Source organism: Lagopus leucura, unplaced genomic scaffold (assembly GCF_019238085.1).
Source record: "Lagopus leucura isolate 7727_CA_CO unplaced genomic scaffold, USGS_WTPT01 Super-Scaffold_100099, whole genome shotgun sequence".
Classification (NCBI taxonomy): domain Eukaryota; kingdom Metazoa; phylum Chordata; class Aves; order Galliformes; family Phasianidae; genus Lagopus; species Lagopus leucura.
Window position 1 is genome coordinate 20,164 of NW_024962323.1, and position 23,368 is coordinate 43,531.

The 23,368-nt window shown below is 41.8% G+C and overlaps 1 protein-coding gene across 1 annotated transcript in view; it reads left to right on the forward strand.

The window, feature by feature from the left end:
• LOC122188946 (Ig heavy chain Mem5-like) overlaps nt 1-17,995 on the forward strand; it is an 18,295-nt gene extending 300 nt beyond the window's left edge. The window contains exons 2-8 of the mRNA XM_042887636.1: nt 46-355; nt 6,696-6,710; nt 10,129-10,178; nt 15,407-15,691; nt 16,281-16,340; nt 16,677-16,793; nt 17,345-17,995. Of these exons, the coding sequence (XP_042743570.1) occupies nt 46-355; nt 6,696-6,710; nt 10,129-10,178; nt 15,407-15,691; nt 16,281-16,340; nt 16,677-16,792 (836 nt within the window). The 3' untranslated portion in view covers nt 16,793; nt 17,345-17,995. The remainder of the gene's footprint in view (nt 1-45; nt 356-6,695; nt 6,711-10,128; nt 10,179-15,406; nt 15,692-16,280; nt 16,341-16,676; nt 16,794-17,344) is intronic.
• Nucleotides 17,996-23,368: the final 5,373 nt, after the last annotated feature.

Below are 23,368 nucleotides of genomic sequence, written 5' to 3' on the forward strand. Positions count from 1 at the left end.
GCCATGGATGTGCAATGCCTGCTTCCTGATGCTGTCCTTCTACAGGACTGTGTGCACAGTGGAGACTGGAAGTGTCTGGCGGAGGTGTGCGAGCACCTGGGGAGTCCATGCGGCTCTCCTGCCAGGGATCCGGCTTCAGCTTTGGAAATTACCATGTACTGTGGTACCGTCAGACACTCAGTGGTCGTCTCGAGTGGCTGTCCTATATCAGCACTAGCAGCTTACATATTAGATCCAACCCTGAGGTGCAGAGCCGATCCTCAGTCTCTCGAGACAATTCCCGCTCTGTGTCCTATCTGTCTCTCCGTGCCCTGCACCCACACGATTCAGCACGCTATTTCTGTGCTGTTCGCACGTGAACAGGAAATCCTGCAGAGCTTTAGCAAAAATCTTCATGAGAACAGCTGCTGGAACCACACGGCTGGCAGGAGCTGGAGCAGCTCTGGACCGTTCCTGGACGGTGACGGCACATCACTGCACCCCACCGATTACCCTGTCCTTTCTGCACAGTCTCCTTTCACTTCATCACTCCTTTCATTCTCCTGAGTCACAAAAGCGGTGTTGTGACCTAAGGATTATGTTCAGCATATTTCTGTTCACGAGATCAGTTTGGCCACTTTGCCCACCTTCCTGCCTTCAGCATGTCTGCTCCGGCTCTTTCTTTCCTTCTTCCCTTAGATACTCAAAAGCACATTGGGCGCGTCTAGCAATAGCATTGCCTGCTCCCATCCACCAGCCATGAGTTTTTTTCCATCTGTCTCTGTGATCAAAGCAGTAAATGAATATCTTTGACATGATTTCAGATGCATTTCAGAATGATATAAACCAACAAACGCAGTCTGTAGTGTTGAGTCATGCAGGACAAATCGAGATCCTGCAGTGTATATAAGTTACTCTGAAAGCAGTTTCCCCTGTTTGATTCCATTGAAATTACAGCAGTTTCAAAGTGCACAATAACACTGTTTGATAGTGGAGATGTACAGCTGCATGTCATTATCTTTCAACAATGTCAACACCATTAGCTGTGCATTTTCCCCAGTGATGAAGAAGATCCTTCATTTCATGCTGGTAAATACCTGCACCAGTGCAGGTGAACCACAGTTCCACAGCTATTATGCTGGCATTTTTACCAGGAAAATGTAGCTCTTAGAGAACATTTTTCATCAGCCTGAACTGATGGAAGTCCAAAGGTGACATTCACAGAGTGTATCATGGTTGTGAAAGGACTGTTCAGCCAAAACTGTCAGTGTGCACCATGGTCTTCATAGAGTACACAGAGTACATCTCTCATCAGCCCAAACAGATGGAATTCCAAAGGTGTGATACACAGACTACATCATGGCTGTGGATGGAGTGTTCAGCCAAAACTTTTAGTGTATACCATGGTCTTCCAATTGGTATGGTGTATTCATGTTATGACGTTATCATGTTGCAAGAGAATTGTTGTCTTCTTCTCTGCCCTGTCTCTGGAGTTGTGAGCCTTCAGTGCTGTCAGCATGGAGACTGAGCGGACTGAGGTGATGAATTTTCTTGGTTCTGTTAACTCTAGAAGGATCTCCCCTTTCCTATCCCAAAAGACAGTGCGCATCACTTTAACTGCTGAGGGCTGTGTCTTGAACTTTTTCTTTGATAGGGAATTCTTATGTCACCACTCCATGGACTCTGTCTCCTTTGACTGCCTGGTAGTGGTGACACCTCACCTCATCATTGTTAATGATGTGATCCAGGAAACTGTCATGTTGAACCTCGAATGGGTTCATTTGTTCCTAACAAACTTGCATTCACTGTTCTTTCTGTTCCAGTGTTTCCCTTCACAGTTTCCACCTGATGCAAACTTTGCTCTGTTCCAATGCTGACATTATTGTTTTCAACGCATGAAATCCAGTATTCAGCTTGGAGCACACTCTGCAGAGATGGGCAGTAAAGGAAAGGGGCCATCTAATGATTCCTGAGAAGTTTTATCTTTCTCTCTGAATGGAAATTGGAAACGGAACAGTGGAGCTGTAGTTGTTCTTCTCTTCTGAGAACCAGGTACCCAGAAAAAAATGACAGTCCATGGAACCAGAGCATTAATTCTTTAACTTCCAGTGCACTACATGATGTTATGATGTGGAATATCCATAACAAAAATAATAAAACCATGCCATCATGTCAACCTGATGAGAGCTCTGGGATTCTGATCATCATTGGCTTAGAGTTGGAAGACAGTGCACTCTGTTCCTGCACCCTGTCCCACACGCTGCCCTGCGCCCACCCTCCTGCACAGTGAGAAGCATCCCCCGTTGCCCAGACAACATCGTCTTCATCCACTCTTCCCTTCCCTCTTGCCTGTTTGCACCCCAGCAGGAGCTGGGTGTTATGAGAGAAATTGGAGGGGAGAGCACAGAGCTGTGGAGATGGTGATGGATATGGAGGTTTCCAGAATCCCTTTCAGTGAACAGTGGAGAGCTGCCACAAGTGATTCACACTGCAAATCCAGTGATTGATTGATTGATCCAGTGATTGAACTATTGTCAGCTTGATTCAAAAAGAAGGGTTAAGATCTCCCCCTGGTCCAGTGCCACTGCAATGCCCCTCCAGGATTGCTCTCACCCTTTCCTATTCTATATCTAGAATATATCTATATCTATATATCCTATAAGGCCATCACAGCTTGTTCTCAGTAGTCTTGCAGCAGTCACTGGCCAGGTGGCTGGGGAGCAACATGTCAAGAAACCAGCAGTAATCAGCAGTAGTGAAGTCATCTTCCAGAGCAATATGAGAGGAAGCAGCATATACTCACAGTAGCTGTTCTAGCATAGTCCTAGCAGAGGCCATATGGATTTATTGGGAGGGTGAGGAATACAGAAGTTTCACTTTTCTGGAACGGTGGAGAGCTCCCACAACAGATTCCCACTGCAGATCCAAGCAGCAAAGAGAGGGGAAGATGCAGGGTTTCACTGCAGTGCTCGGTTCACACTGCAGCAGCTCTGCAGCAGTGGACCAAGAAGTGATGATAGAGGATCCCGAATTGTCAGTGTTCCTTTGGGGCAGACACTAATCAGGTGGTGTCATGCAACTGCAGGTGCAGAAGACAGAGCTTTCCCAAGCATGTATTCACATCCAGCTGTTTTGGCAGTGGATGGGGTCAGCACAGATCTTACAAACAGTAAATAAATGAAGTGCATTTATCTTTTCTTAAGTTTAAAGCAATGGGATAATAAGTGAAACGATACAAAAAGAGAGAAACAGAAGGTTATGAACCTAACCATTACTACATAAGATTAACTATATAAGATTAACTATTCTGGGAACCTCAGAGGCTACTTGGTGAACTGTTAGCTAGTGAATGTTAACTGAGCCTCTTGTCTAGCATGGCCCCTTTTTCCCTCCATGACCTGGACATCCTCTTTCATTGTGACAAAGCAGGAAGTCAAGCAAAGGATGCTGAAATGATGCACAAAGACCTCCTGAAAAATCTCTGAAATAGAAAGGAAATGTGGAAGAGGTGTAAGCAGAGGAAGGTGATCTAGGAGGGACATAGAAACTCTTTTTCACCATGCAGAATAGAGTTAGAAAAGCCACAGCCTATCTGTGGTGTGGCATGTGAGGTCATTTTTATTCTGATGAGCGCATTTGGCTCTGTGGAGAAATCATTCCCATGAATTAATCTAAGACTCACTAAGTCACTCACTGGTCCTATCAGGCCAATATCAGATATCTTGCAAGAGCTATAAATCACAGAGCAGATATTACCTAATTTCTTCTATTACCACCTTTCTTTCTTCAGCACTGGGACTTTCCCAAGCAGGTATTATAGATCCTGCTTTTCACAGAATCAGAGCACTGAAGGGACTGGAAGGCACTGCTAGAGATCATCGAGTCCAACCCCCCTGCAGAGCAGGTTCCCTCCAGCAGGCTGCACAGGTAGGCATCCATCCAGTTCTTGAATATCTCCAGAGAAGGAGAGTCCACAACCTGCCTGGGCAGCTGTTCCAGTGCTCCACCACCCTCACCATGAGGAAGTCCCTTTGCATATTGGTGTGGAACTTCCTGTGCTCCAGTTATAGCTGTTTCCCCCTGTCCTGTTCTCACAGGCTGCTGAAAAGAGGTTGGCCGTGTCTCTTTGACTCCCACCCTTAAGATATTTACAAACAGAAATCAGATCCCCTCTGAGTCTTCTTTTCTCAAGGCTGAGCAGACCCACTTTGCTCAGCCTTTCCTCATAGAAGAGATGCTCCAGGCCCTTTGTGGCCCTGTGCTGGACTCTCTCCAAGAGATCCCTGTCTTTTTTTTGTACTGGGGAGCAGATGACTGATTTTGAATAACTTGTTTTAGCTGTTCACTCACAGTGAAAGCTATGATTTACTGCTGGGTTTTATTAAATATCTAGTTTTTTAAGATCACTTCCACTCTCTGCAGGGAACAGATGATCAGTAGCATTTCTGTTTTGTAAGAGAGCTTGAATATATGGGATGGTACTGTCCACAGAAGAGCATAATGGACACTGTATCCTTTAAAAGAAGAGTCACCTTGACAGCTGCATCCCAAAATCACCCCTCCATCTCAATGAGAGGTGTGGACATGGTTGTCTTTTATATATATGTGATTTAATCAGATGGATATTCTGGGAGCTAAACTCAGAGAGGGCTGTTTCCCTCAGAAAGGGAAGTTGGATTAGAATATAAATGAAGGATGTCTGGGGGCTGAAAGAGTCAGGAAAGCTTTTCGGTAAAAATGTCTAGTAGACCTTTCAGCAATAATGTTAATAAACAAATGGAGTAATACAGCTTTGAACCAGGCAAATTTGTGAACAGACTGGAATATACCCATTTCCTTATGTGTCTTAGAAATAGACTTGATCCAGAAACTGCTTCACAATTTCAGATAGCCACTAAGCAAAAAACTAAAAGCTGATTGTAATCATCTTGGAAATGATGTTCAGAAATACTTAGGAAATGTAGAATAAAATAAAAATTAATAGGATTGATGTAACTGGTCCTGTGATGTTCTTTAGTATGTTCCATCATAACTCCCCTGATATTTGTTAAAAGACAAATGAGAAATAAGGTTCCTCCAGTAAGAACAGCTCCAACACCCAAAGGGAACAACATTCCTTTTCGACAAATATGGACTTTATAGTTATAAATTAATATTTCTGCCCCTCCAAAACAAAGCAATACTGATAATTTTGGTTTTAGTGCGTAACAGCATTTCTGCAGCAGCTTTAGATTATTATAAAGTAAAACAGTAGATAAAGTTTCATCTCTTCAAAGGACATGAAAGAGGAAGCCACCGGGATGTGAAGTAAATAAATAAATGTGTTTTTGTAGAAGTCTCTACTGCTGTGGATTACGTACCTCTGTGACTGAAAAAGACTGAATTACCAAACACAAATGGGCTTACTCACTGACTTCCCTTGAAGGCCAAAACATCATGCCCTGCAGTCTCTTTTTCTTCAGACAACTGTAAGCATAAACATAAATTTAATTCCCAGCATAATTCACCGGGAAGATTTTTGCATACAAGGCCAATTTCCTTGACATTTAATATCCGGTCTTTGACAGGATGGGATTTTGGACATGCGCCTGTCAACTCAAGTTGGGTGATCAGGTATATATCTGCTGGATTTTAGATGTTTCCACTTCATCATTGCCTTCTCTTCTGACAGCACAGAGCAGGTAAGATTTGTTGACTCTCTTTTTTGATAAAAGCAAAAATCCTTTTAGGTCTGTACTGAACAATGGCCAGAAGCAGATGCATAAAGAGAGCAAGCAAGAGATTACAAAGAATAGTTGCTGATAGTAATCTCCCATCAAACTGGCATCAGAAGGAGGACTTTGAATCATGTGCAGCTCCTTTGCACAAAGTCTGTTCTGAAAATAATGCCTCCTATTTTATTATGTTGGCTTGTATGTGGTATGGCAGTAGAAAATTGCACCATTGGCATTAGTTGATGCTTGCTGAACATTTATGGAGACCAAACAGTGAATGTGAGCACAGTGATGCATGTCAGCAGTGGCAGAAGCAATGTGAAAGACAAGCTTCATTCTGAACAGACATGCAGATGTCAGCCAGTGCGATTTTTTCCACGTAGAGGAATTCAGTTCCACATTTTTGCCTCACACTCTTTCATCTCAGACACCATTTTGTCAGGCTGCCCTCTGCTGCCATCTGTCGCATGGCAACAAAATGTATTGGAATACTGTGAGGAAGATTGAACCTCTACTGCCATATCACCGACATCCACCTCCAACTTCATGGGCCATCTCAGCAAAATAGGAGGCATTACTTTCAGAGTAGAAACTTTTTTGTTGCTCTTCACATGCTCTTCCAGAATCAGTTCCAGATGAGCTTTGACTTTTCCAGCCCTAACTCTGCATGATCATGAATCCCTGCATGATGATAGTGTCTCTAGATCCCTCCCAGATCATCAGCCTCTGTTTCCCACTCGTGCACATTCCCTTGCCTTACCTGAGTTTGTTCAGGAGCCCCTTGTTCATCATTTGGGCCTCCTGCTACCTTTGCTTTGCATTATGTTTTGTCAAGATAAACCATTCCTGATCTCTGAAAATTAAGCAGCTCTCCTCTGTCCAGAACCATAACTCCTGGGATCTTCCAATGGGATCCAGGGGCTGTGATTCTGCTTTTAGCATTTCTTCCCCTTCCTGGGATTCTGAGCTCAAATACTACATGAGTGTTAAGATTGTGTAAAGGAAATGGACCTGGAGGTATTGATGGATGCTTGGCTGAACATGAGCCAGCAGTGTGCCCAAGTGGCCAAGAAGGCCAAAGGCATCCTGGCTTGCATCAGGAATGGTGTTGCCAGCAGGAATAAGGCAGTGATTGTTCCCTGTACTCAGCACTGGTGAGGCTGCACCTTAAGTGCTGTGTTCAGTTTTGGGCCCCTCACTGCAAGAAAGACATTGAGGCTCTGGAGCGGTTCAAAGGAGGGCAACAAAGCTGGTGAGGGGTCTGGAACACAGGGCTGATGAGGAGAGGCTGAAGGAGTTGGGAATGTTCAGCCTGGAGAAGAGGAGGCTCAGAGGAGACCTTATTACTCTCTATAACTTCCTGAAGTGAGGCTGTAGTGAGCTGGGGGTCGGCCTCTTCTCTCGTGTAACTGGTGATAGAACTAGAGGGAATGGCTTCAAGCTGCGCCAGACATTTAAGCTGGACGTTAGGAAATACTACTTTTCTGAAAGAATGGTCAGGCAGTGGAATGGGCTGCACAGGGAGGTGTTGGAGTCATCAATCCTGGAGGTGTTCAAGGAAAGTTTGGACGTGTTGAGGGATATGGCTTAGTGAGAACTGTTGGTGATAGGTGGATGGTTGGACTGGATGATCTTGTAGGTCTTTTCCAACCTTGGTGTTTCTGTGATCCTGTGATCACCACAGCCGAACCTGCTCCTGACCTTCAACATCTATTGCTGAATCTTTCTCATTTGCACATAGGAGGTCCATCTCCTTGATCTCTTGTTTCAGTATGATTTCATCGGTGAACTCTGTATGGTTTTTGTCTCACTGTGCAGCCCCCACCATTAGGATCAGGGCTGGTAAACTAGAGTCTTCTTTCAGTTGTCCAAAGTAGGCCTCTTCTTCTTCTAAATCGTGTGGTCTGTCATAGCCATCCACCATGTCACCCATATTGATCTGCCCTCTACTCCTGACCCATATGCTATCAGCAGGTTCACTGCATGTTCCAAAGCAGAGCAGCATGCATTTTTCAGATGCTCTGATGGAAAGAGCAGTTCCCCCTCCTTACCTTTCCATTGTCTTTGCTAAAGGGCCAGTCATCATTCTCTGCAGTATTTCTGCAAGCTATCACAGAAAATCTCCATAATCTAATAGCTTTACAACCGGGCCATGAAGGAAATCCCGGGCCATGCAACCTAGGCTTCAAGATGTATTTCAATTGTTGAGTCATGTGGACTATTCCACCCTGTATCCACAGTCACAGACTCGCTACTACAAATTGAGCTTAAATTTATCCTGTTTCTTCCTGGATTTGCATACGTTGTTGCACAGGTACTTCAAAAAGGCACCTAGTCATGCTGACTTCCTAGAAAGTGTATGAAGAATTTCTTTTGCCTCAGGTTTCTTGATCTGGGTTTTTTGCCCAGTCAGGTGGATCCCAACTCTTCCACAGTCTTTAGTTTTCAAATAGGTCTGATGGACTTAGAAACCAAGTCCCCATTGCCAGTGCCACTGACAAGTGATCCATCCCATCCTCCTTCTCACCTCCTCTCCCTACACCAATAAGATGAAAACAGAAACCTGCTTGGTCCCCATGTCCAAGTCAATGCACTCATCCTTGCTAGTTTCCAGGACTCTCCTGACAGGATGCATCATGCCCATCAATCAACTCAAGTCAGTGAAGTATCTCCTGTCAATGGAAGCACTGGCAGAGGGACAGATTTATGCTCTTATCAAGTTGAGACTGAGTCAAGTGCGCTGGCAGGCATCTTAACAATTTTTGTTGTGTTTTTAATTAAGTGGGGAGTTGAAGCCAAAGTCTGGTACGGAGGTGGTGTTGTTCTCTTGGCTCTACTGAAAAGAAATCTTCACTGAAATGCTGGGCTGTGAGGCCTCTGCCCTAGACATCACTTAGTTGCTATAGTCCTATAGCTGCCAGGCTTTAGGTGAGATGTTTATCCACACATCTTCAGTCTGTCCAGTGCTTGCCAGATAAGCAAGTTGCTCCGCTCCCTCCTTTGTTCAAGCCCAGAGCAAGATAACCACATTAAGTCACACTCTTGCTTAAGCTGCAATTGTCTGCTGATTTATGGTCATTCTCTATTTCAATACAGCAAGTCTGGTGATTTCCTTGGAGTGGTTTAGGGAGCAGATCTAGCTGACTGGCACAGCAGAATTGGCTAATTCACTGCTTGGGTCTGTTTCCAGCTGTACGTTTCTTATACCTCTTTATTCTATGGTCAACAGCGAGAGATTCTTTGAGTTTTTTAACCCTAGTTAACTCTCAGCTATCAATTCCAATGTTTAGACAATCAAAAGTTTTACATCCTCCCACATGGTGTTACTGGCTTTGACCTCCTCAGTTTTAACATATTGTTTCTCAAACATCAGGGTTGCCAAATAAAGTGCCACGTGGTTTTAGATCAGTCCACAAAACACAGGTACTCTCACACACTGTGTGTCTTCTTCTACCTATTACATTCTGTTTAATCGTAGATGTCCAGACAGTGTAAATGGTACAGCTTGATCACTCTGAACAATTTGATCCAATTACTTTATGATAGCTGCCCTCAGGGGTACGGTATCTCCACCTAACAAAGAGCAATCATTTTCCCCACTTAGGACTTCCTAAGGTCGAACGATCCTCAGACGTCAACTCTGAGTACCAATATCAGGCACACACCTCACTTTCATGAGCACTGAAAAAGGTGAAAAAACAACAACCCTCTGCAGCTTAGAATTTTCATAAATTCTTTGGCATAGCATTAAAACTATGAATTTTTTCCCCTGTTTTCTAATAAGCTCAACTCCATGAGATTTTCAGAAACATTACGTTATCCTGAAGATTTCAGTTAAAATTCAGCCATTGCTGTCCTGTTCTAGGTCGTTCATTGAAAGCTGTGCCAAATTTCTTCATGTGGTATGTAAGACAGAAACCACTCGAGAAGTCATGTGACTGCCTGAATAATCTAAAATTCTGTGTAGTCATAACAAAGGAAGACATATTTTTTGTAATGAGGTATATCACTGTGTTTGGGAGTTGGAGTACCACAGTGGTGTAAACAACACAGGGCCCTGTACAAAAACCCAATGGTGCAAAATAAGTTTTATGGGTTTTTTTTGGAAGGAAGAATATAAGTTCCTGAAATACCTCAGGAGATAAATCTGACATTCCTTTCACATATTGATTTATCCCGAATGTATTGAGCTCATGGAACTTTTTGCAGAAGGGAGAAAAATAAAACTTCGGTACTGATGAAGCTATTTGACATCAATATTGTTTTCTCCCTTCCAGGTTCAGAAGAAAACATAGCTCTAAATGCCCTCATGGGATTGCATACATGGGTCAATAAGACAAGCATCTGGATTTTGATCTTTTTTTTTTTTTTTAAAATAACTTCTGAATGCAGCAAGGAAAGAGTTATTTATTTGACTGGGGACTAACAGTGTGAGAACAGATAAGCTTGTGTTTGGAAGTGGAACCACTCTCACAGTTGAACCAAGTAAGTACCGTCATTTTCACTTGTAAAATTATGATAAAGGGATTCAGTAGTTTCTGTTCATTGTAAGAATTTTCTGCTGTAGTAATTCCTGGTTTCTAGCCTGTGTTCCAGACTAATTCCTCAGCTTGTATCTGCTTAGGGAAGCTTCACAGGAATGGCTATGCTACTTCTGTAAATCACCTTCACTCCACGATCCTCAAACACCCAACCTGCAGTCCTTAGATTTAGCACGACATCATTTATTCCTAGTCTCAATAGTATTCTGTCCCAACTTTACTGTGGGGCTTCAGTGAGTTTTCACTGTCTCCTTTTGAGCAGAATTGCTTAACTCAGCAAAGAACCAAGAATGGACAGAAAGTTTGAGATGCATTCTTAACTCTCTTGTATGATAAGACAGATTTTGGCATTGACATTACACTCATAGTGTCAGCAGCTAAGTAATTCCATTGGCATAGAGAAAGAGAAGGAAGGAGGTTAAATAACCTCGGGATCAAGGTTTTGCAGTTGGCTCACATCCAAGACCAAGATGAACGAAGGAGATTTGGCTGCACAGCTGAATGGGCTTTCAAAAATTAGAGGCAGTGGGTAGGGATTATAACGAGCCTTAGTTCTCCCTGACTTTATTTGAAATTCTGTCAAGTTCAGTAAAGGCAAATATCACTCCAGCCAGCTGTGTGTTTAATTGTGGTGCACAAGAGGAGTTTGATAGATTAATCCTTGTTGTCCTAAACATTCAGGTGCGGAGCTTAAAAGTTGTGATGCTTTCAGAGATTGTAGTGGCTTTAAAATTCTGAAACAATATCCTCTGTCATTTTGTATCCCTAGAGACATGCCAGAAAGAGATCATGGAGCTCTCTTAGGTGGGGATTAATATCTGTCCATGTCTGTAGGATATTGTGAATGATAATAAAAATCTATTTTGGAACAGTTGAATCCCATTCCCAATTCTGAAGGAACAAAAAAATGTAAATTCTATTATTCTAGAATCAACCAAATTCAAAAAAGTTTAGCCAATTTCCTACGACCTCTTATGCTGGCAAATGCTGTGTGATGGCTCTTTTTTTCTAGAAAAAAAAGGACAAATACTGTTCTCCAAAATGTAGGTTTTTCAGAGTGTTGGTTCTGCTGCCAAAAAAAAAAAAAAAAAAGATTTATTTCTAATTGCCCTGAAGGTATCATGCGAATCATTGACTCCAGCAAGATATTCTTGGTTAGGGAAAACCATTGCTGGAATCAACGTACTGCACACATGACATTATCCACATTTTACAATTATCTTTCTTCCCTGAGTTTTCTACAGTGGAGCTTAGAGAACAATTCATGTGACAAATGAAATATACTGGCCTGGCCTCCTCTCCTCTGAAATGCTTCAAGTCATTCTTACTTTTTTTTTTTCTCCTATGTTTGATGCTTATTTTTTTTCTTGCTGAGGGGGGGATGAAGAGCTGCACAACGACTTTAGGATGAAAATGAAATGCCTGACAGTAAAAGATAATGGGTCTTCTAAGTCACTCAAGTGTCTGCTGAAGTATTTCATATGTCAAATCCAAATTTCTAGAATTCTGCAGCCTGATCCTTTTGTTGATCACTTTGGACTTCTTTTGGTGATACTAACAAGGATTTAAAGATGCTAAGTACACACTCGTCTGGTTACCTGAATCTTCTGAGAATCCCCAAACACAAAATTGTGTAGGAAACATGCACTATTATCCTCTGTAGTATTTTCCAGGCACATTTTCCTGTAGAAGGCTCACAAAAGGGTTTTGCCTTTGGTTTTGCTTATTCTAGATAAAACTCTTATTAAGAAAACTAAGGACCACAGCATTATAGAATATATAACTATTCCTATGCCTCTGTAAGATTAAAGAAAAAAAATTATGACTTTTTTGTGCTAATAAATTACCTTTTCCAGAACGTAATATAAAAATCACCAAGCAAACAATGCAAGGAATTCACAGGTGTATTTTCAGATAACACAAAATAATTGGACTATGTTGAGACTGCTGGGCTTGATAAATAATAATAATAATAATTCTGCTTTACAGTAATTGCACAGTGCACACTTGCTCTTGCTGAGAATTTTACCCAGTCAGTTTGCCTTGTATACTGGTTGCTTGGAAACACTGGAGATTAGACAACATGAAAGGACTTCAAATATCTTCTCAGATAACAAAAAACACACAGGGCTAACAGTAGCTGGCAAAAACATGTTACACCTGGAAGGGAAGTGTCTGAGGAAGTATAACAAAACAGGCCTTTTTTGATACAACCCTTTTTAACTGTGCGTAACTGCTGGTCTAATCTTCGGGACTGGGACCCAACTGACTGTGGAGCCTAGTAGGTATTCTTTATGTTTTCACATTTTCTCAGTTGTTATTCTTTGGATTTCAACTTTTTCTTCTCTTCTTCCTCCTAAAAGTCAAGTAGCAACTTCCTCATACTTCAAGTCATTAATTAGACTTTAAGATTTCTATGCATAATCCTTTGATATGCAGTTAGTTTAAGTATAAAAAAACATGCTGAGTCCCCTTCACAGAAATTGCCAAAGAATCTGGGCTGTGCAAGGACAAGCTCATGCTGAATTTGCTTGGGAGTGTGTCCAGAGAAGGGCAACAAAGCTGGTGAGGGGTCTGGAGCGCAGGAATTACGAGGAGCCATTGAGTGAGCAGGAATTGTTCAGTCTGCAGAAGAGGAGGCTCAGGGGAGACCTTACAGCTCTCTGTAACTACATGAAGGGAGGTCCTGGTGAGGTGGGGGTCAACCTCTTCTGCCATGTAACTAGCAATAAGACTAGAGGGAATGGCCTCAAGTTGCACCAAGGGAGATTCAGGTTGGATACTAGGAAATATTTCTTCTCTGAAACAGTGGTCGGGTGCTGGAATGGGCTGCCCTGGGAAGTGGCTGAGTCACTGTCACTGGAGGTGCTGAAGAAACATTTAGATGCTCTACTGAGGGATATGGTTTAGTGGGCAACATTGGTGATTGGTGGACAGTTGGCCTGGATGATCTTAGAGGCCTTTTCCAGCCTTAATGATTCTGTGACCTTCTATGATCTACCATTTGGCATTTTCATAAGCTTGTAATAGTTATTATTAGGTTTCACACCAATGGTTGGGCAGTTTGAAGGGAACAAAAGAATCTGTGAATAAATATATATAAGATGCTAAGAATTTAAATTCTCTCAGGGTTAGAGAGACAGCGGTAAGTGGAGAAATTGACAGTATTACACAGAGGAATTAAAAGAAGTTTAATCTGTCGGTTCAGTCATACTAGATGGTTCAGTTTGGGTTAAACTACATTGGTCCAGGGAAGTCAATGAAGATGTGAATTTGGGAATCTGTTTTCTCTAGGTGTTTACAAACATGGAGTTGTGCTTGTTCTTATTAGCAGGGGCAAGCCATGATGTTATGTCAGAGTATTGTTCAGCTTGCACTTTTTTGGGATGTGAGTAGAGTTGGAAGGAGAGTAAATTCAGAACCTGTTGAAGGACTTGCAAAGATAAATATGATGAACAAAATTTCAGATCTGTGGGGACTTTTGAGTAGAATGCAACACAGATGCCATGCAAAATGCAGAGTCTAATGCACCTCTCTATCAATCAGGAGGCTCTTATCAAATTGGACACATTCTACTCTCTATATATCCTTTTTTTAAAAATGTCTGATAAGCTGAGATCCTTTTGCCAAGGAGGCATACTAGAAGAATCCCTTCGTTTCATGTTATTGTTTTAATTTACTCTCTTAATGTTGTCTTGGCATTGCTATGTAGAGTAACCCAAATTACTTCATGTATAACCTGAAGGTAGAGATATTTTGTTTTTAAAAATCATGGTAATAATTGGCTGGTAAATTATTTTGAGAGATCATCTGCTCCCTGAAAAGATGTCTACTAAAAATTTAAGCAATCTTATTTCATAACTTCTGTGTCTATCAGAAATTCCCAGAGAAGGCAGCTGTGGTATAATTGAAATTCAGGTTTTTGCAGTTGTTAAGTCTTTGGAATTCATGTTTGTTGGTTAAAATTCAGAATTCAACTCCCAGATGGTTTCAAAGCTAAAAAAATACATCAGACAGTTTCAGAGCAATTCTGCTGAAAGATGCAGCAGAGCTGTGATACCAAATCCCATCAATCCTGTTACACCTTTTAGGTTCTGCTCTAGGGCATGCATCTTTGTTAATATCTTAATCCTATAGAACAACTACTGAAATTAGTACACTGATGTAAGGAATACTGTAAAATATTTGTCTATGGGCTTCAAGTTTATAGGCCTCAGTGTGTTCTGTCCTTCAAATCAATCTGTTGTATGTCATGCTAACTCTACATTGTACTTCTGACTGCCTCTGGAGTTGTGTGACTAGCAGTATGGCACAGGGCACAGCACAGGAGCTTTTAAAACCAATTGCCAAACCTACTATCTTTTCAGTATCTGTAGGCTGGATTTGAATGATTTAAATGTCCGTAACATTTTGTGGGGAAAATCTCTGCCACAATTTCAAGTATTTGACTTTATTCCAGGAGAAGTGGAAATAAGTGGACATAATTTAGAAGCTCCTGATTGCTTCTCTCCTAATTTAGCACCTTGGAGACAAAAAGCCTTCCTGCAAATTTATTAATCAAAAGATCAGCTTTTTCCTCCTTTCTAGCAGCAACACTTTGTTTCTGCAAGCCATGCCAGACATCACTGAAGTAATTTTGCACAGCAGTGATGCAACAAACTGGCTTCTCTCTTTGCCTTAACGCTTTTGCCCTGATGAGAGCTTGTAGCCACATCAGAAGGAGACCTGGGGGAGGTGTGAGAGAGTAAAGGAAAAGCAGTTAATTCCTCATGTCCCATGAGTACACAAAGTCATCCTTGATAGATCGTTTATTTTTAGGAATTAGATTGTTGAGAAAGCAGAATAATTTGACTCTTGGAGCTGAACCATTACAAGTTCTAATTTTCAGGTGCCTTATCAAATAAAGAGCTCACATAAAGGCATTAGTTCTAGGAAAAGGAAGCTTGTGGAATTAAAGCTGCTTTGAAAACCTACTTTTGTACTTTCTTTCTGCCTTCTATCTGCTCTTTTGGAATAAGCAGCAGGAAAATATAAAGATAAAAGAAAGACTATTATTCAATGATGGAAGCACCTGAACAGCAGGTGATTTAACTGTCAGGCAAGACTGCAATAAAATCAAATCATGCCCACAGAATCCCTTTTTAAAAAAAAAATACTTTTATTTTTAAACAGGAAATCAGAATGATTCTATTCCAGAAGTCATTGTGATGAAATCAAAGAAAAACAAAAAAGATGATGACACTGGGAAAGCAGCTTGTCTGGCAAGGAATTTTTATAAGAAGAACATCAGTTTGGAGATGTCCTCTACAGAAGTTGTATATGAACCAAAAGCACCCATTGTGACTTCAAATGGGGTGTATAATACTATTAAGGTGGTCAAAGTGACAAAACAATCTGAGGTGACGTGCACAGCCAGGTTAAGCAACGGCAATTTTACAGCCAACTCAACATCACCAGGTACAGTTCTGTGGAACCATCACAGCTCATTTCTGGAGGCAGTGACATTTGCTGGCCTTCCTGCTAATAAGCATGCCCCCTGCATGCCCAGCAGGAGTGGGAAGGAAGTCTAAGTACTGAAGCAGGTAGAGCTAAAAGTTATTTAAACACAACTTAAGCAAGTGGTCTTAGTTTTTAGGAGCCTGAGGTTCCTCGAAAAAGAAAAAAATAGAACACCACACTGACTCTTTTTTGAATTCATATTTACTTATGACTGAGTAATTCAACATACAACATAAAGCTTTAACCTTTAAAGTAGCCTTTCTAAAAGTAAAAAGTGGTTTTGTTGTTTTCTTAAACCACTTTTTTTTGTATATATATTTTCTTCCATTGTGAATTTCATTCAAAAAGGGGATAACAAACCAACTCAAGATTTCCTCTTTCCTGCAATGACACTGAGGTCTGTTCTCAAATTTATATTTGTGATTTGTCTGCTGAACCCCAGGCTTTCCCACAAACCTGTTTCTGTGGAAAAGTCAGATGGACACAGTCTTTAATACTCCTTATCATTCAGATTTTGTTTATAGTGTCTTTCTTTTTTATGCTACAGAAAGGAAAATTGAAGAAACGAAGTCAGAAAATACTTGCAACACCACAGACACCTCTGCAGGTTAGTTACCTAAAGAAATTGTGGAATTCTGTTACTGTGTTGGGGATAAAAGCTTTTTTTTATCTCAAGGGGCAGAGGAATCAGAATATTATGTACTCATCAAACACAACCTTCTTCTTTCAGAGGGAGCATACAAGTTTTCTTACAGAAAGTAAGCAACAAGAGGCAAAATCCCATCAAGAGAATTGTCTTCCTCCCTTGTCATTATGATGTTTCTCTGCCATCTTTACTGCCATTTCTATTAACAGCGTTTTCCCCCCACTTTTATACCCATATCACAGCATCTCACTCTAGACCATGACCTCTCTCTCCCCTCTTTTCTCTCTCACTGAGCAGATATCAATGTGGAGAAAGTGAACATGTTGTCCATGGCTGTGTTGGGTTTGAGAGTTCTGCTGGCAAAAAGTATTGCCTTCAACACACTCATGAGTATCAAGCTGCTGCTTTTCTAAGGTAAGGAAACACATAGCGTGGTCTGTGGAAACAGAGTTATGTGTCTGAAATGGCCACTTGGCTTTGTGTACTTCTTGAACCACACAAGGAGTGATGACTGTTCATCTACTTCTATTCCATTAAAATATATATATTGCCTCTTTCTGCAAACAAGCAAAGAATCAAAACCAGACTTTTTGTGTGTTCCATGCTCAGTTTTTGTTGCTGGTCCCCAAGTGTGCTTTGCTTTGCCAGAGCACCTCAGGTTTTATCACTAATGCCTAAGAAATATTTCATTGACTGACTCGAATGGCAGAACCTGAGGCTTGGAGAACAATCAAGGTGAGTAAGGAGTCAGAAGGATGGCTCCCAAAACAAAAACGTGTGGGGATGGCAGGAAAGAAAGGAGAAGGAAGAATTTTAAAATTAATGTTCCCAGAGGGATAAAAAGTAGTCCAGACTGAGCCTGGTGAGTCTTCCTGTCTTGATCTAATAACAATCAAACAGCGGAGGGGTATATGCTTTAAATGTATTACATTAAATATAACCTAAAACACACTTTGTTCTTCTAGGCAATGGAGAAACAAGGCAGCAGAAGTGTGAGGAGCAGAAGGAGAGAGCATTTACCAGCAGTATCAATTCCAGGGGTGGAAAACCTTCCTAGACAGTTTAAGTAACTGTTAGAGTTGTAACTGATTTTGCTATTTCTTGTTCTCTGTGAACTGAGGAGAGTACATTTTTCTTCATTCCTTTGCTAAGTAGGAATTGTTTTTCCCTTTCTTTTATCCTTTGCATAGAAGCATCCCACCAGCACTGATAGTTTTAAAAATCAGAGCCTCACCACAGGTACATCACCATTTGAAAATGCATTTACAGGAACGTTACATTACTCCCTAGAGCTGAGATTTTACTGCTGAGAGGATTCTGGAGAGGCTATTAATTAATTAATATTAAAAGTCTTACTGCTTTTTAGATAACAATCTAAATTCAATAACAATCAATAACTTCAATATGCTTCAATGCTTCAATAACAATCTTTCTAGTGTAGATGAAGAAATCTGTGTTGGACCTGAAGTGATTCACTGCAACCAGATAATGTTCAACCACAGTAACAGTTTTATTTGCATTTCTTTGTTTAACTTGTATCATTTCTGCAAAGCATACAACATCTCTGTTTTAAGTTGCTGTAGTCATTGCCCAAATAAAGTTTTAGTATGCTAAAATGCTGTAGTTTGCGCTGTGTTTATTCTTCTGAATTTGGAAGGGAGATTGGTAAAATCTAGTTGTTCCAATGACCAGTGACATCAGAAGTACAGCTTTGATATCCTGGGTTTCCTGTTGATAAATCTGTGTTTCCTAGGGTTGTACTGGGAAGCGAAGGCTTCCTTTGGCACATTAAAAAGCTTCAGGAGGGCCAGGCCAAGGCGATTTGAATATTTTTTTTTTTACTTTTCAGATGACTTTATAAAGAATCCAGTGTGATATTCCGGATCACATCAAAAAGGTACAAGGAGAAATCACTTAAGAGACAAGTTGTTATGAGCATGGGCAAGAAAAACAGAGAGATGAGCAGAGAGATGAGAATGCACTACTTTCTTCCATTCACTGTTACCAGGATGGGGCCAGCAGGAAACAACGTATGCTGGTTTGATGGAGAGATATAGCTTCTATAGCAACTTGCTAAAAAGACACTCAGCACACAGACTCCCCAACTCATCCTTCCCTCAGAAGCAGCAGGCAGGATGCTGTGGTTAACACAACTAACTTGCAACGTACAAGGTGAATTCCCCCTTGTTTTGAAAAACAAGTTAACCACATCCTGGAGAGAAAATTACAGCTACCAGCTGAGTTATTGCTGCCTTCAAGACAGACTCTAAAAACACTGCTTAATAACTTGGTCAGGTCAGTCTTTCACACCCTGCAGACACCTAGAGGAAAACCTTCATCTTATCATACAGCCATAGAATCAATTGCGACAGAATTATTTTCTTCAGAGTGCCTGGAATGATGCCATATTTTGGTTCTAGGAGAAAAACAACATTGATAACATGCTGATGTTTACAGTTGCTGCTAAGCAGTGCTGTACAGAGCCAAAGCCATTTGCTGGGGGCTAGCTGGGCATCGGCTGGGGGGTGGTGAGCAATAGCTTGTATCACTTGCAAAATACATTCATAGATGTATACATATTTGTCAGAATTATTATTCTTTATCTTAGTAAATAGTTTTATCTCAACCCATGAATTCTACTTCTTTCTTTTTTCTTCTTTTTTTTTTTCTTTCTGATTCTCTCCCCTGTCCCACTGTGGGGGGAGGGGAGTGAGTGAACAAACAACTGTGTGGTGCTCAGCCACCTGCCAGCTTAAACCACAACATCAGAGAATGGCTTAGGTTGCAGGAGACCCTAAAGATCACCTAGTTCCACCCCTCTGCCGTGGGCAGGGTTGCCAACCACAAGATCAGGCTGCACAGGATCCCATCTTTGAATACTTCCAGAGATGGGGCATCCACAACTTCTCTGGGCAACCTGTTCCAGTGCCTCACCACCCTCTGAGTAAAGAATTTATTCCTAACATCTAACCTAAATCTCCCCTCTTTTAGTTTGAATCCATTCTCCTTCGTCCTATCACTATCAGACAGCGTAAGAAGTCAGGTCCCGTTCTGTTTGTAAGCTCCTTTCAAGTACTGGAAGGCCATCATGAGATCTTCCAGGAGCCTTCTCTTCTACAAGCTGAACAAGCTCCTTTAACCCTTGTTCACTAGAGATATTCTCCAACCCTTTGATCATCTTTGTTGCCCTACAGCTTTGCATCCTTCCTGTGTTTGAGGCCCCAGGTTTGGGCACTTATGCAAAATATGAGTGAAATTTACATAACCCAACAGAACAGTCTCATCATAATATAAATTATGGGAAGTTGTTCTTTCATATTTTATCCTGATTTTCTGATGACATCCACCACATTTTCTCATTAGACTCCAGATCACTCCTTTTCCCAGCTTCTCAGGCAAGACTCTCTGTGAAATCTCTGTGGATCTCTGTGAAAATCAAGAAATAGCATTTTCTTCAGTAGTCCTTGGTTGTGACTGGAAACCACAGAATGGAAAACTTGTGATGTTGCACATGGGAAGACTGGGATCTATAAATGTTTGACTACTGAGTGGCATGGCACGAATTTGTACAGAAATATATCAGTCAAATAAGGACTAAAGAAGGGTGTAATAAACCCTTGGAAGATGAGAAGTTTCTGTACGCAGTGAGGAATTTTGGCACCTATGCAGCCACTGTGAGAGAAGAGATGTTAATGGGAAAGGCAACACCTTACTATACCACCTGATATGGGTGCAAGAAGCAAGCATGTGTGCAGACGCACAAATCCTTTCCAGCTCTTACATTTCTAGATAAACTGCACTGGATGTTTCAATAAAACACACAATTATTTCCACAGTTATGAGTTGTTTGGATCTAGAAATTTTAGTTTGAGTTAAGAAAGAACCTGTAGCAGCTCTGGTCCTGTTTTTCATCCTTGTGAACTCGTAATTATCTCCTACAATCAGTGGCTTTTTCTGTTTAAAAACTATAATATTGAGCCAATGCAGAACATGCGAAGAAAATTGTCCATGCTTGGAACTTTGAACAGCAGAAAAAAATCTGCTGGTGCTGGTCAGCAACTGGCTGAACATGAGCCAACAGTGTGTCCAGGTGGCCAAGAAGACCAGTGACATCCTCTTGTGTATCAGAAATAGTGTGGTTGGCAAGACAAGAGGAGATCCTTTGAACGTGATGCTGGTGAGACCGCACCTGGAGCACTATGTTCAGTTTTGAGCACTTCACTATAAGAGTGATATTGTGTTGCTCAGGTCTGTGTAAAGAATGACAACAAAGCTGGTATAGGGACTACAAAATTAGTGTAGTGGGACTGAGGGAATTGGGATTGCTTAATCTGGAGAAAAGGAGGCTGAAGGGAAAGCTCATTACTTTACAGTTACCTAAAAAGAGGTTGAACAGAGAGAGTGTTGGTCTCTTTTCATAGATAGCAAGTGAAAGGACACGAGGAAATGGTCTCAAGTTGCAACAAGGGGAGGTTCAGATGAGATATCAGAAAGAACTTCTTCACTGAAAGGGTGCCAAAGCACTGGAATGGGCTGTCCAGGCAGTTGTCATTTGTGGAGTCATTTAAGAAACATGTGGATGTGGGGCACTAAGGGATGTGGTTTAGTATAGAACTTGGTAGGTCAGGCTGGTGGTTGGACTTGATGATTTTGTAGGCACTTTTTCCATCTAAATGATTCTATAATTCTATGTAGCTTTGGAAAAAAAATAGAGATTATCTGCAGGATAAAAAGGACCTCATTGTGACCCATAGCTTCCTCATGGGAGGAGGGCATGGAAGGTCAGGAGCTGATCTTCTTTCTCTGGTGACCAACAACAGAACCTGAGAGAACAGCATGAAACTGTGACAGAGGAGGTTCAGACTGGATATGAGGAAAAGGCTGTTCACCAAGAGTGGCTGGGCATTGGAACAGCTTCTCAGGAAGTGGCTGTGGCATTCAGCTTGCCTGAGTTTAAGTATCTGGACAGTGCTCTCAATCTGAGTTTTGGGTGGTTCTGTGTGGAGTCAGGAGCTGGACTCAATGGTCCTTATGCATCCCTTCCAGTTCAGGTTATTTTGATTCTATGATTCTATTTTGATTCTCTGATTTCTTGCCAAAGGAGTGTAATGTAATTATCCTGCCCAATTATCCTCAACTACTACAAAACTCAGCAGGCTTTAAGAGCTATTCTTGTATTAATCAACGTGCAAGGGTTAAATTTGGAATATCAAAGAATCACAGAATCGTAGAATGGCTTCAGTTAGAATGGAATTAAAGAAGGGCAGGGAACCCATCCACCAGATCAGGCTGCCCAGGGCCCCATCCAACCTGGTCTTGGATGCCACCAGGGATGAGGCATCCATAACTTCTCTGGGCAAACTTTTCCAGTGCCTCATCACTCTCTGAATAAACAATTTCTTCCTAACAACTAAACTAAATCACCTCTCTTTTAGTTCAAAGCTATTCCCCCTTGTCACTGTCAGATCATGTCAAAAATTGGTCTCCTCCTGTTCATAAGTTCCCCTCAAATACTGTGAAGTCACAATGAAAGGTCTCCGAAGCCTACTCTTCTCCACAATAAACAAAACACACTCCCTCAACCTTTTTTCATGAGAGAGGTGCTCCAGGCCTATGGTCCCCTTAGTCATCTTAGTCTTGGTCATCTTCTCTGGACCCACTCCAACAGTTCTGTATCCTTCTTGTGCTGGGATCCCCAGGCTGGGACATAGCACTTCCAATGGCACCTCACAAGGACAGAGTGGAGGGGGGCAATCACCTCCCTTGCCCTCCTGGCCACCTTTCTTTTGATGTTGGCCTTCTGGGCTGCAAGAATACACTGCTGGTGCCTGTAAAGCTTTTCATACACCAGAACCCCCAAGACATTGCAGAACTGTTCTCAGCTCTTTTCCCAGTTCGTACACACATCTGGGATTGCCTGGCCAAACTGCAACAGCTTGTGCTTGGCCTTGTTGAACCTCATTCGTTTCAGATCGGCATGCTTTTCAAGCTTGTCTAGGTCCCTCTGGATGGCGCCTCTTCCTTCAGTTATGTCAGTTGCATCACTCAGCTTGGTTTCATCAGCAAACTTGCTGAGAGTGCACTTGATCCCATCATCTTTGTCACTGACGAGCACCGGTCCCAGGATGAATCCCTGGAGTTCATTACTTGTCACCAGCCTCCACCAGGACATAAAACCTTCGATCACAACCCTCTGGTTGCAATAATCCAACCAGTTCCTCGTCAACTAATAGTCCAGCCTTCAAATCTGTATTTCTCCAATTTATAGACAGGGATGTGTTGTGAGACCATGTTGAAGTCCCTGCAGAAGTCTGGATGGATGACATCAGTTGTACTTCCTTTGTGCACTGCCACTCCATCATAGAAGGCCAGCAGATTGGTCAGGCATGGTCTGTTCTTGGTGAAGCTACACTGGCTGTCTCAGTCACCTCTCATTTATGGCTTAACATATTTTCCTGATATCTGATCCGTGATCTGCCCAGGTACAGACATGGGGCTCACACATCTGTTGATCCTCCTCCTTTTCCTCCCTTTCTTGAAAATGACAAAGTTGTTTCCATTTTTCCAGTCCCTAGGGACTTCATTTCACAGCTTTTTAAATATAATGGAGAGAGGCTTGTCAACCACATCAACCAGCTCCCTCAGGACCCTGGAATGGATGTTGTCCAGCCCCATAGAGTTGTACAAGTTTAACCTCATGAGGTGGTCTCTGACATTTCTGCTCTTACAGCGGGAGGGATTTAGCTTCCCCTACCCACACCTGGAGGTTCAGGGACATGAGAGACACGAGGAGCCTGTCTGGCAGTGAGGAAGGAGGCAAAGAAAGTGTTGGTACTTCAGCATTCTCCATGTCTTTTGAAGCCAGTTCTTTCATCTCACTTATCAGAAAGAGTACACTTTCCTTGACCTGTCTCTTAACCAATGTGTGTGTAGAATCCCTTCTTGTTATTTTCACAACTCTCACCAAGTTCAGCTCCATCTCCACCTTG